Below are 13,893 nucleotides of genomic sequence, written 5' to 3' on the forward strand. Positions count from 1 at the left end.
CCCTAGTCATCCCTGACATCCCTAGTCATCCTTAGTCATCTATAGTCATCCCTAGTCATCCCAGTCATTCCTAGTCATCCCTTGTCATCCCTACTCATCCCTAGTCATCCCAGTGATCCTTAGTCATCTCTAGTCATCCCAGTCATTCCTAGTTATTCCTAGTCATTCCTAGTCATCCCATCCATCCCATCCATCCCTAGTCATCCCAGTCATCCCTAGTCTTTCTTAGTCATCCCATCTATCCCTAGTCATCCCATCCATCCCTAGTCATCCGAGTCATCCCATTTATCCCTAGTTATCCCTAGTAATCCCTAGTCATCTCAGTCATTTCTAGTCATCCCTAGTTATCCTTCATCATGTCAGTCATCCCTAGTCATCCCTGTCATCCTCAGTCATCCCTAGCCATCCCTTGTTATCCCAGTCATCCTAGTCATCCCTACTCATCCCTAGTCATCCCAGTGATCCTTTGTCATCCCTAGTCATCCCAGTCTTCCCTAGTCGTCCCCAGTCATCCCATCCATCTCTAGTCATCCCTTGTCATCCCAGCCATCCCTAGTCATTCCTAGTCATCCCATCCATCCCTAGTTATCCCAGTCATCCCTAGTCATTTCTAGTCATCCCATTTATCCCTAATTATCCACAGTAATCCCTAGTCATCCCAGTCATTCCTAGTCATTCCTAGTGATTTCTAGTCATCCCATCCATCCCTAGTCATCTCTAGTCATCCCATCCATCCCTAGTCATCCCTAGTCATCCCATCCATCCCTAGTCATTCCTAGTCATCCCAGTCATCCCTAGTCATCCTTAGTCATCCCTAGTCATCTCAGTCATCCCTTGTCATTCTTAGTCATCCCTAGTCATCTCAGTCATCCCTAGTCATCCTTAGTCATCCCTTGTCATCCTTAGTCATCCTTCATCCCTAGTCATCCTTAGTCATCCCAGTGATCCTTATCCATCCCTAGTCATCGCTAGTCATCCCAGTCATCCTAGTCATCCCTAGTCTTCCCTACTCATTTCTAGTCATCCCAGTCATCTCTGGTCATCCCTGTCATCCCAGTCATCATCTCCTCTCCACATATGCGTGCACTCCACTGATCCAAGAAGCTTTTCATTATGTCAACAAAAGTTCTAATTAAATTTCTTGCCGCCATCCTTTGAAGCCTATAGCGTAGTTAATTCTGGCATCTCAATTGTTATTTTGAGATTTGAAGAGCAGCTTCCACAATCGTTGGGTATACAGTTTTGCAATGTAGTTATATAGCAATTCTAGTGTTATGCGAACATTTTGATATATAGCATCGACCACAGGTGATGGCACCACTGCGTTCATAAATTGAGACTACCCAGTTTTACACAGACATCCAGTCAATGAACCAGTTTCTAATGTCTCGTAAACGCTTACGAGAAAACAAAAACTTCTGAGATAAAATTTGAAAAAAAAGTCTGATTAATATATGAAAATATCTATATATTTGCATCATCTCTATAGCTACCTGTTGTTCCATAACAATAATAACAAACTCGCCAATGAAGCACAGGAAAAAGCCAGGAGCAATGCCATGCCACAGCGCTACAAAGGCGAGTGTTACGAAGTGAGAGATGAGCTTATTTCCCAGAAATCGAAGTCTCTTGTAAAGATACCTGAGAGAAAAACGCATTTCATTAGCTGAGATAATGGCAATTCCTTCCTTTTTCCTTCCTTCCAGTCCCGTGCCCCTAGAACTTACAGACCTACATGGATTATTACATACCAACGACTGCTAATTGCTGACAAGGCCTAAAGGAACTCACATATGTTTTTTACGGGCGACAAGAGGAGACCGCAATCCTAATTTCCAGGTTGTTTTTACTCATTCCTAGGACGTCTGTAGCCAGTATTCGTTCATTCTCGTCCCCAGAGCCCAGCGTTTGGCGTTACAAAAAAAAGCCGAGTGGCTCTGAGGACGAAAATTGCATTCGTTTGGACTTCCATTAAGAATGAATGGAATGCGTGAAATGCAATTTGATCACGCGTGTTTGGACCTTCTCTCACACGTAATCTGATCATGCGTGTTTTGACCATCTGTCACGTTAAACTTACGCAAAGCACGGCGATGGAGCAAAAGCAGTTTGACCTTGATCGTTGTCGCCCTCACTCCATAACCTGTGGTTATTGCTAGTACTTTAAGTATGGGGTACACTTGGCATTGCACCAACTATTATCCTGTGTGTGAGCCACAAAATAGTGAATTGCACAGGTTATGACCCAACTGAGGGGATTCTACAGTGATGTACTTTTTAACCAGTTACCTAAACATCCACTGATTAGTGTTGAGGTTAAAGGCATCTATAACATGCTGGTGAGATAAAAAATAAAAATTTGCATATTAAAAAATAAAACCATTCACACTTTGCAATGCACGATACCTATTCAAATGCTCCAAAAAATCTTTAAACAAAATTAAAGATGCCGCCTTTACCTTGCAAACAAAACATATACAACAACGAAAATAATCGCAATGCGACCTAATGCTACCTGTTTAGAAAAGACGAGTAAATGAAGTCATTTGCCTATTCCAAGTAGTTTTTGAACATTTTTACCCCCTCTACCATTGACACTCATTAAAACAACATGTTATCGTCATTTTTGTCCTTCAATACTTCACATGTTCTTCACGTGACTGATTGTCTTAAGCCTGTTTTCGGTGCAGGGATAAGAATACCTGACTCCTACCAATGTGGCTTGGGTTTGGCCCTAAATGTGGGTTGAGTTTGTTGTTGGTACTCTTCCCTGCTTCTAGAAGTTTTTTTTTGTTTTGCGGGGACTCCGGTTTTACCTCTTGTCATTTATTATTGTTTACAGAAGAAAATATTCCTTCACCATAGGATTGAAGAGTTTTACTCACCTGAAAAGTGTACGCAGTATCAAAAAGAAGAAGATGGACATTACTGCAGCCATCCCATCTGTCACGTCCATCCTCAGACCGTCCGTTATATCCAAGTCCTGATATAATGCAAGAACCTTCCTATAAAAGCAACAGCAAAAAAAGAAGACCGAATAGTGGACGGAGTTTCTTTGTAGGGACGAGCTAAGACTAGTCTCTGTGATTTAGTGAATATTATACACACTACTTACAGTTATTAGCCACACGGCTTGGTACTTCATAACAAAGACTTTTGTGGTGGCGATGGCGTAACAGAGCTTGTAAAGGAACGACTTTTGCTGAAAGCAGAAAGAGGTATATGGTAAGTCTAAATTTTAACCCAGTGAACCACCGAAGAGTTGAACGCAAGGATAAGAATAAAAATCTTAAAATTAACAAGTCAATCCTTCATTTCTATCTACAAACTGCAGGAGTAGCGGCATATATATACGATGTTGGAGCCAGAAAAGCGCTTTATTTGAGTGTCAGTGGAATTAGTTCGAAAGTACTAATTGACGACACTATTTTTTACGACCGGCATTTTAAGTGGTCATCCGAGCCACCTGAAGGTTAAGACACTGAGTATTCAGGTCCGGCCCCGGAAATCGAACACATGGCCCCCCGCTCAGCAGTCAAGCAATCTACCAACTGAGCTAATTCTGCCGCAGTCAGAACAAAATATCATATATCAAATATCAGGCTCCAGACTACGAGCAGGTTTCCTAACCTCGGGAGAGTCAAGACAGCATGCTCGTAAGCTACGTTTACACAGATGTATACAGCTTCCCACCCTAATCGGAGCGTATATCAGAATTTTAAAACAATAAAAAACTAATTTTTAACTACGCACTGGTGGGAACACGCTGACGCGGGTCTTTAAAGGTGTTGAATACTGCTTTCAGTTCTTGCGACTTTACGTAAGTTGCGTTCACCGACACCTAACGTCAATAAAAAAAGTGCCACCTGTTTTCTTGAAAAAGAAAATATGGATTCCTTCCGGAACAGTTTTAAAGTTATACCTACATCGTATTCATCTGTGACGAGATAGCTTTCTTTCACTTTTGGCTGGAGCACAGAGTACATTATGAGATAAATTAATCCAAGACTGAATCGCCGAAGTCCAGCTGTAATCCTACAAAAGAAATACATCAACATCATCATCATCGTCATCATCATCATCATCATCATCGTCATTATCATATTCATCATCAACATCATCATCACCATTGTCGTCATCATAATCATCATCATTATCATAATCATCATCATTATCATCATCATTATCATAATCATCATCATTATCATCATCATTATCATCATCATCATCATCATCATCATCATTATCATCATCATTATCATAATCATCATCATTATCATCATCATCATCATCATTATCCTCATCATAATCATTATCGTCATCATCATCATCAACCTCATCCTCATCCTCATCAACATTATCATCATTATCGTCATCAATTCTCAATTAAGACAGACGGAGTATAGGGCAGAAACTACCTGAACGTCAGGGTCCAAGGGGCCTCTGCTTAAGCAAAAACAGAGGCCTTTGCTCAAGATATAATCCTAACTCATGACCCGAACCCTAATCCTAGATTTTCCTTATACATCAGTGATAGACAAATACAATCAACTAGGGTCATGGGGTTTCATCATTGGAGAAATTTGCGACCTTTTTACAATGCTTACGAATTATTGTACTCGCAACAGGTGAGTTTCAGTAGCAGTTATCAATTATACTGAAGCGAAAAATTTCTCCAGAATTCGAACAAAAAACAGAAAGCGAAAGTCGTACTGACCTAGTAAAAGAGACGTCGTCTTTCTTGTCGATGAGATTCCCCTCTATCAACAGCAAGTATTTCTTCATAGGAAACTTAAGGAAATAAAAACGCAATTAAATGGAATACTTCAACGCCTGAGCTGCAGAGACGACAAAGAAATGTATGAAAAAGCCTGCAAAGTTGTTGTTTTGCTGATCTACACCTATTGCTTCTTCAAAGTTCGAACAACTTCAGACAAACCAAATTTAAGGACTTTTCAAGGACAAATAATAGGAATAAGATTTATTCGATAAAATGGCTCATTTGTACTCCTTATGAAACCCTTATTGGCTGAAACACTCAAGGGAGTTATTTACGATTTTTACTTCTTTAGCCACGGTTGATCACATTATTTTATACCACTTTCCGTAACAATACTTTTCAAAATGGCAACAGTCACTAGGCATGACTTGCAGTTGCATCTGAGGTAAAGAAATAGAATTTGTAATAAAGAAACAGAAGTAAGATATTGTTCATGCCAAAAATGTTTTTATGATAGCCGTGAGTTTTACGTGCAGTTTCTTACACCGAGGACCAGCCAAATTTTCCTCGGTGAAATAATCTAATTTTTTCAGAAAATGGTGGGGCGGTGGCGTAAACAAGTATTGATTTCAAGGACTTTTCAAGACGTATAAAGAAATCAAGTATTTCTCAGGACCTTAACCGAATTCAAGGACTTTTCAGGACGACTTCTAAAATTCAAGACCTTTCCAAGATTGTACGAAGCATTTTCTTTGTTGTTGTTTTTATTTTTGGGGGCGTGGGGTGTCGTTACCCCCGCCGCATGTCGTGTTTAAGCCCCATTATGTTACCACCTATACAAATGTACGCCCCTGAAAGGAACGTCGAAAAGATGAATATGGTCCCTGTACCTGAGGACCAACAAGAAATCCTCCAAAAAAGTACGTGTAACTGGCAATCTGTAGAAAAGAAAAACGAAAACGCATAATATTGTAGCTGAGTGGAGGCTTCCTCTAAAAACGTCAGAGAAGTATTTAGCACAGGCAAAAAAAGGTATCCAGAGGTGAAGAGATCAAAGGCTTACCTCAACACGTAATCCCAGCTACGTGAAACAACCAAAGTCAAGCCTACCTGTAATAATGTGGGGCAATCACGGATGGCGGTTCTTCTGAAATCTTCGGACAATTTTTCCTAGAGGAGGTACATCGAGAAGTAATATGTGATATGATTGTTACAGCAGCGAAATCATTTAAGATCAAAGTATCCAAATCGCTGACTTGAACAAGCACAAACATACAGCAAAGGAAAACCAAAAATACAATTACTTTTGCGATAAAAAAGTATAACTTAACGGAAAGAAAACTGATGAAGTTTTTGCTCTCACGATTCTTTTGACTTGTGTAGACTCTTTTATGCTTTCGCGCGTAGCCTGCATAATTGGGTTTTTGTTGGACATGATTTTCGCTTGTGGTAAAGTAAGAGATAAAAACACGCGAAAGCAAAGCGGAGGTCAAATTCAGCTTTCGCGCGCACCTGTACGCAGGGTATTTCGCGCACTCCAAAAAAAAAAACAGAAACTAGACTGCTAGCTTGCCTTAATAAAAGACCGTCTTTCTGGCCAAGAAGAACCACCAAGTACGCAGGGAACGTCAAGAATAGAATGAGAGCAAACCTTGTGCAGTGTGTGTTATTTTTTGCCTGTTTTTCATTTTGAGGCTTTCTACACCGAGCCACAGAGTATTTTGAAATTAATCTTGGTACGAATTGGTGTCTGTCTTTTTGACCGTGGAGGATCTGGGTAAAAGTTTGGAACATCGGACATCTTCTCGCCCTAGTCCCTGGGCGCAGGTAGAGAGAACCGCCTCAGGGTTTACAGCGAAAAAACGTGCAATATTTCAGACTAGGCTCAGTGCCGGTAGCGGCTAGTCTTACTTCTTCCCACCTTACCTGGTCTTGATTTCCGTCATAATAATCCCACGCTAAACCTGTGAATTGACCAAATTCACCATTTTTATACAGATCATAATGCACCTTGTTTAACACCCAAAATAGTAAATGTTGGTCAAGCCTTGTGGTCTATGCACAAGTTATAGTGCATGCGTAATAACGTTGTTAGGAAGCGCAGACATTTCCTGAGGTGCAGGGCTAAGAGGATTTTGTGGTGGAAAAAGGATCGTTATGTGGGGAGGACGGGAAGTAGTGGCTGCCAGCTCAAACCTAAGATGCGTTATAATGACCTTCTCAAAGCTACAGACGTCTAGTGGATACGTGGGTGCTTACCATTTACAAAAAGCACCCGGGTGGAGATCTTGTGCGTAAACATATCATAAAACCGGTTATAAAATTTGACATGATGGGAGAACGACCCGTTACAAAGTGCATCCGAATCATCTGAGTAGACCGGAAAGAGAAGAATAATGGCATCGCCTTAAATCACAGCCGATGTTTCCCAAAAACAGAACGGGGCAAATCATTTTATTTTCCAACCGGATTTCCGGTTTTCTCATGTAAATGGTAACTACCCTTGGATGTCGTCCCCTCCTCAAAAAAGCATCGTTTAACAGTAAGACATATTTGCCCCATTTGTGTCATGCTACATTCAACTTTCATAAAAACAAAACAAAACAAAATACAATGAGAAAAGGGACAAAATTGTGATGATTGAATCGAGAACGCAAATGCAAGAAAGCAAAGGCTACACCCTGCAAGATGTCATTGTGCCTGAAAAAGCATTCCCACAAACACGTGAAGTACACAAAGCTAGCAAGACACCCCCTTCAAAGTCCCTGGCTTCAAAAGAATTTTTATTGCCACTCTCACTAATAGTTACCACTGAAAATGGCTGGCCGGGCGCTCAAATCCAACAGCCCTACCCTCCCATCCCATAAATTTTGAATGATTCTAAAATCACCTCAAGTGAAAACTTTGCCCAGGGAAAAATAATTTCAAACTATCTTTAAGAAGCTTGTTTATGGTATTGCATCCGTTAAAAAATAACCGGGAGACCATAATCTTCACTTTGGGAATTTGAAGAGCGTTATAGCCCGCGTCAGTCAGCGAAAAAAACACACACTTTTCTGTACTTTTTTACCACTGGTTTATTCATTTGTTTATTAATAAGTAATGCTGCCTTACAACACGACGCTTTTGATTGCAATATTTAAGGTATTTACACAAACCGTAATTATCGCGTCCCCCAATTAAGAATAACCCTGGCATTAAGGAGTTTAAGGGGTCCCAGTATTAAGCTATACAGTAAGTGTAATTATGCTGTTGTTTCTGGCGGCATATCCTTTCTGCTGCTTTTGTCGATCATTTTCTCTCTGTTTCTGCTATTGCTGTTGGGTTGGCGATGCTGTCGGTACTGCTGCTGCTACTGCTATTGTTGTTGGCGCCGATGATTGTTGTTGCTGTTGGCGATCGGCTGTCATTTCTTCCTTTGCTGCTGTTTTTGGTGAGGCAGCCCCTATGGCCGCCGTGCTGCTGTTGTTGATGATGCTGCCCCTTCTGCTGTTCCTACCGTTCTTAGAGATGTTGCCCCTTCTGCTGCTACCGCTGTTGTTGGTGATGCTGCCCCTTCTGTTGTTGCTGATGCTGCTGTCGGAGAAGCTGCCTCTTCTGCTGTTGCTTCCTTTGTTGGCGATGCTGTCCTGTCAGCTTCTACTGTGGTTGTTGTTGATGCTCCCCCTTCTGCTATTGGCGACGCTGTCCTTTGAGCTTCTGCTTCAGCTTCTGCTGTTATTGTTGGCGGTAATGTCCTTTCTGCTTCTGATACCGTTGGTGGCGATACTCTCTCTTCTGCTACTGCTATAGGCGAAGCTGCCTTTTCTCCTGCTGCTGCTGCTGTTGCTGTTTCTACCAATGCTGCCCTGTCTACTCCTGCTGCTACTGTTGTTGGTGATGCTGCCCTTTCTGATTCTGCTGTTGTTGGCGATGCTGTCTTTTCTGCTGCTACTGCTGTTGTTGGCGATGCTGGTCTTTCTGCTGCTGCCGTTGGTGTTGGCGATAACATCCTTTCTTCTACTACTACTGCTGATGATTTTGCAGGAGCCGGTGATGTTGAAGATGCTGTTCTGTCCACCATTAACACCGCTGCTACTCCGGCTGTCAGGAATTCTTGTGCTGTTCTTCCCGCAGCTGTTGCAGCCACCTTATTTGCACCAGCCACGCCCTTAGAAAAAAGTTTCATTTCAATCTGTTCGGCTTGATGGCTGTTTCTTTGAAACAAAACCTCGATAAAAGCAATTCTGAATGCTCGGACTCTGACAGCGTAAATAAGGGAATTGACAAATGAGTTAAACATTACTAAAGTGCCGATAAACATTTGACAAGGGTAAGCTACGTTTAAAGAAATATGCTTGCCAAATTTTAACAAAAATGCACGAAAGACAAACATTGGGACGTAAGAAATCACCGCTGCAACGACTATGGCAGTGGTTATTTTTGTGGCTTTCTGGTCATTCAAAAACCGTTCTTTGGCTTCCTCTGAAACTTGCTGAGCAGCAATTAGTTTTTCATGGCGGCGAATTTCGCGGCAGACTGAAACTTGGCAGAATATGACAACAGCAACGTAAACAAGAAGGAGAGAATTGACTATCCGGAGAGCAAGTCCTGGGTCAAAAAATTCTGGAACGTGTAGAAGGAAATTCACAATCCACCCAGCAACAGACACAGTAACAATTCGGGAACGTGTTACCTCGGTGTGGTGAACATACGGGTGTATTATAGCTATGTACCGTTCTAAACTCAACAAAACTAGGTGAATGATGGATGCCCTGCATAAAATACGACCGAGAGTTTCTGTCGCTGCTAGAATCCAGCAGAATTCGCTTGACGCGGTATTCCCTTGAAGCAATAATATAGCGCTTGTGATGTAAAACGGCTGGACGGTTAAACCGACCAAAACATCCGTGACTGCCAAACAGGCCAGTTGACAGTTAGACTTGGTCTTCAAGCGTGGCTTGGTTATCACAACAACTATCGACAGAATGTTGAGTAGGATCGTAAAAGGACAGACAACTGAGTTGAAGACAACTGTGAAGAAAACAGCGGTATAACTAAAGATTGATAAGTGTCGCGAGTCACCATCGATGTGGTTAAGAACGGTGAACCTACATTCGGGGCGAGCAGTCAAGTTTTCAACAGACCCGCGTGAATTCATATCCTACTAAGCTTTTAGCTTGTGATAAGTTGTGTTGTTGTCTTTTACATAGTGTCGTGCTTCTAGATATTTGCTGTTTTTAAAGCAAACGTTTGTCTTTTATAGGTTTTACATGAAAATGCATTCCCCCCTAATCACTTCCTTTGGATTAGTGCCGGCTAATGAACTGATAAAGTGGAATCTTTACATAAAATACTTTGGAAACTGTCAAAGATATTTTCCTCAATAAAAACTCCTTCCTGATGTTAAATGAGTCGTACACATGGCCGTAGATAACTTGCCCTGACGTCTCGCAATATCGCGAGTTCTCTTAAAATTGGGTTGCAAAATCGTGGTTGATGGATGAATTAATCCCTTGTTTCCTTCGAAATTTACTTCATAAAGAGAAAAAGACAGTTATCCGGCTTTATAATGGTATTTTTGTATCTCCGTATTCATTAGCATTGTTACTTAGCAGTTTCTAAAGGGAGATCTTGATCAACAATATTCTAAAGTAAGATCTTCAGAAAATACTGAACCCAATCTGCATATAACCATGTAATCTTTATGAACTTTGGGAATTTCAAGAGAAAATTTTACAAAATTCTTTTCAGAAAGACATTTTTTTTTGGTTCTTGGTCTTCAAAACAATCCAGGCGAACTTGAACAGTCCTCATATTTCCTTCAAACCAGCCCAACTGCAATGAAGTTAAATTGAAAACTGTATAATGTATATTTTCCGGTTCTAAGAATGGTCTAAGATGATTTTGTACCTGTGAACGCCTTCAAGGTTCGTAGAAAATTCTCTAATTAAATTTCACTGCTTGTCTTGTTTAACCTCGAGGACTGGTAGAAAATTACCAAATGCTTTACTATCTATCCACCTTTTTCGAATAATTCACAAATTACTCTTCTGAAAAGCGGGAACAAAAGTATCGTTCGGAGGAACTTTTTTGGGATTGTCTTATAAGAAATTAATTTGCTCCAGTTTTTGTCAATATGAAATAGGTTAAAATCGTTTGTTAGCTCTTCCCCTTTGTCATTCAGTTTACGAAAGCAAGATCTTGAGTAACATTTGAACAGACTCTTAGAATTCCTCGCGTAAGTTTTGGTATTTTTAGAAGTAATAGAAATAGGACAGGTCTGTTGGATGCATGATCTCATCCCTATAGGTAGACATATTAACTTTGTATTATGCTTTAAGACATCCTTTCCGGAACAAACTGGTTTTGTCTTGTAAATGTAATTTTTGTATCAGCGACAACAACGTTTGTATGGAAGACAAATCCTACCATGTTTTTAAGGGACTGATGAAAGACATCAAAGCAATTTTTTTATCAACCTTGGGTGCCCTTTCGTGCGGTTATCACGTTTGTTTGAAAACGTTTATTTTCCCCTAATGTTATGCTCATGGCTTATTACTCACTGCCAGGAAACAATATCGAGGCCTCAGACAAAATAATTTATGAACTTGAATTGAGCGTACTTAAAATTACAGAGATAACATACAGATATGCACTAATGAGAAATCGTTGAAGCAAATTGCAATAATACAGTTTCATAAAATGAAAACAGTATCGAGGTGTCAGACAAAATATTAACTTGAATTGAGAGTACTTAAAATTACAGAGATAACATACAGATGTGTAATAATGAGCAATCGTTTCTAAGGAAATTGCGAAATTCATTTTGATAAAATGAAAACAATATCGCGGTCTCAGACAAGATATGAACTTGAATTAACAGCACTTAACAAGGGCACCCAACGTAAATTTTTGGAAAATATCTGTTCGGAAGACAATTTGAAATCTGGAATTTTAGAAACATTTGTTGTAAAATTTCTTGCTTGCCTGCCTCTCCCAGGATTTTCGAACATCTAAAAAAATGGTATAATTGCCCATTTTTAACGGATTTTTACGCTAAAAATGTCACCTAGAATTTTCGGGAGGCTTTTTTTCTGGCTGAAATTTTCGAAAAGGTAAGTTTTGATCCCTATAATCTTCTGATCACTAGACTTTCAGCTAGGAAATCCGAACAGATAAAAAATTTTGAGGGGATAAATATATGCCTATATCTACTGTTTAAATACTAAAATATGTTCAACAATGTTATGTTTAAGTGGTTTTGAACTATATATATTCTCGTTGGGTGCCCCTGACTTAAAACTTAGAGATAACATACAGCTATGTATTTATGAGCAATCGTTTAAGCAAATTGCGAAAATTCAGTTTAATATTAAAATGAAAACATCGAGGATATCGAGGCCTTAGACAAGATATGAACTTGAATAATTGAGAGTAGTTAAGATTACAGATACCACACAGATATGTACTAAATAATTGAGAAAACCGTTTAAGTAAATTGCGAAAGTTTCGTTTAATTATCGAATCAGACAAGATTTGAACAGAGAGTAAGATTGCAGAATCACACAGGTACATACTAATGAGAATCGTTTAAGTAAATTTTGAAAATTCAGTTTAATAATCTCGTGTACGTTGGCCTTACTCCTTCTTATTATGGTTAATTTGCATTACTTGACAATAGGTAGATGCATTATGCATCAGTCAATTCCAGCTGCGCCCACAATCACCTGGTCGTTGTAGCGGTCACTTCCTTCTAAAAACGCGAGACGCACGAGAAAGCGTGGGCATGCTAGAGTGCTTTGGATTTGAGGAAGCTTTACAGAACTTTACATTTGAGGAAGAGAAAATAGATACTCCAAACAGCTTCACTGTACTTTTGATTCACCAGAAACGTTAGCAATGTTATCTTTATTAAAGGAGGTTAAGCCCTCTCCCGATCGCAAAATGATAAAACTTCTAACATCTGATAACTCGTTTCCGCAACTTCGACATTAGAGAGCTTTAGATTCTACTGAGTATTGCTCACGCGTGAACCAGCGTTATTTTGGCGGGAAAATGTGATAGCCGTCGTCATTCTACCACGAGTTTTAGCGAGAATGTCGTAGTGGCAGGAAAAAGTTATCAAGTGCAAAAAGTCCTATCATTTCGCTATCGGGAGAGGGCTTAACCTCCTTCAGTATAAATAATCGTACTAACTTTTTTGGTGAAAAAAAGTAAAATGTAGCTTTCCGGGACGTCTTTTTTTCTTAGAACACGCGCAAAATCTCGTACACATACCCGTTCTAGTCCTCAAATCTAAAGCTCTATTCCCGCTAAGACTCGTAGTAGAAAGACGACCACTATCACGTTTTCCCGCCAAAATGATGCTGGTTCACGCGCGAAAATCTCGTTCGCGTAGTCGTTCTCGTCTTAGAATCTAAAGGTCTCTATTAATACGGGATGGAAAAAAATGCTACCCAGGCAAAAACCCCGGCTAGTTCCTAAAACTGAAAGGTTTTTTATATCTTACCAGTGAGGCGCAGACAAAGTACACAGTGAGCTGTTGTCCAGGAAACTGAATAATCTTTTGAATACGACTTGAATGCATATCCAGTGATCAGATAACCCTAAGGAGAAACAGGGTTTTTTTTTAATTCTATATTTTTCTAGTTCTAAGCCGGTTCGGCCATTTTTCTCTATTAAGCGTCGTCCGACCAACCTAAATTTTTGGCATCTTCAAAAAATAATAGTAAAAGTAACGACGTAGTTAGACCTCTTTCACTCTCTTTTATTCTTTAAATCTGAAAAATGAGCATAGAAGTTTCGACGGCGTGTCCTTTTTGCCATGTTTCTTATACTATGACATAGATCATCACATTTTCCGCCATATTAATGAATATTTTGTGACCAGGTCTCCTTCAGTTGTTGGACAGGGCATCCTATTCCCAGACTTCTGTGTTTTTTCTTTTTCATTTATTTATTTATTTTTTCATCCGACCGACCGACCGATCCAAAATCAGCAAAGTAACGCGTTAGACGCTACAGGAAAAAAAGGGGAAAATCGGCCATATTCATGAATAAATTAAAAGGTCCCCGCAATTATTTGAGCCAACCTGAACATTATGTAGTAACTTCAAGAAGAAACTAAGGCGGAAAAGGATATTACAAACTACAGTTGAACAGAAGCGTGTTAAAAAAACCAGGTGCTAATG

At 39.9% G+C, this 13,893-nt stretch overlaps 1 protein-coding gene across 1 annotated transcript in view; it reads right to left on the reverse strand.

The window, feature by feature from the left end:
- The window catches only part of LOC140948201 (lysophospholipid acyltransferase 5-like), a 32,879-nt gene that overhangs the window by 13,051 nt on the left and 5,935 nt on the right, over nucleotides 1-13,893 (reverse strand). The window contains exons 5-14 of the mRNA XM_073397423.1: nucleotides 13,212-13,308; nucleotides 6,647-6,684; nucleotides 5,831-5,890; nucleotides 5,611-5,658; nucleotides 4,718-4,791; nucleotides 3,927-4,035; nucleotides 3,116-3,202; nucleotides 2,886-3,005; nucleotides 2,290-2,336; nucleotides 1,494-1,641 (exon numbers count right to left, since the gene is read on the reverse strand). Coding sequence (XP_073253524.1) covers nucleotides 1,494-1,641; nucleotides 2,290-2,336; nucleotides 2,886-3,005; nucleotides 3,116-3,202; nucleotides 3,927-4,035; nucleotides 4,718-4,791; nucleotides 5,611-5,658; nucleotides 5,831-5,890; nucleotides 6,647-6,684; nucleotides 13,212-13,308 — 828 coding nt within the window. The remainder of the gene's footprint in view (nucleotides 1-1,493; nucleotides 1,642-2,289; nucleotides 2,337-2,885; nucleotides 3,006-3,115; nucleotides 3,203-3,926; nucleotides 4,036-4,717; nucleotides 4,792-5,610; nucleotides 5,659-5,830; nucleotides 5,891-6,646; nucleotides 6,685-13,211; nucleotides 13,309-13,893) is intronic.

This window comes from Porites lutea, chromosome 1, assembly GCF_958299795.1.
Source record: "Porites lutea chromosome 1, jaPorLute2.1, whole genome shotgun sequence".
In the NCBI taxonomy this organism is placed as follows: Eukaryota; Metazoa; Cnidaria; class Anthozoa; order Scleractinia; family Poritidae; genus Porites; species Porites lutea.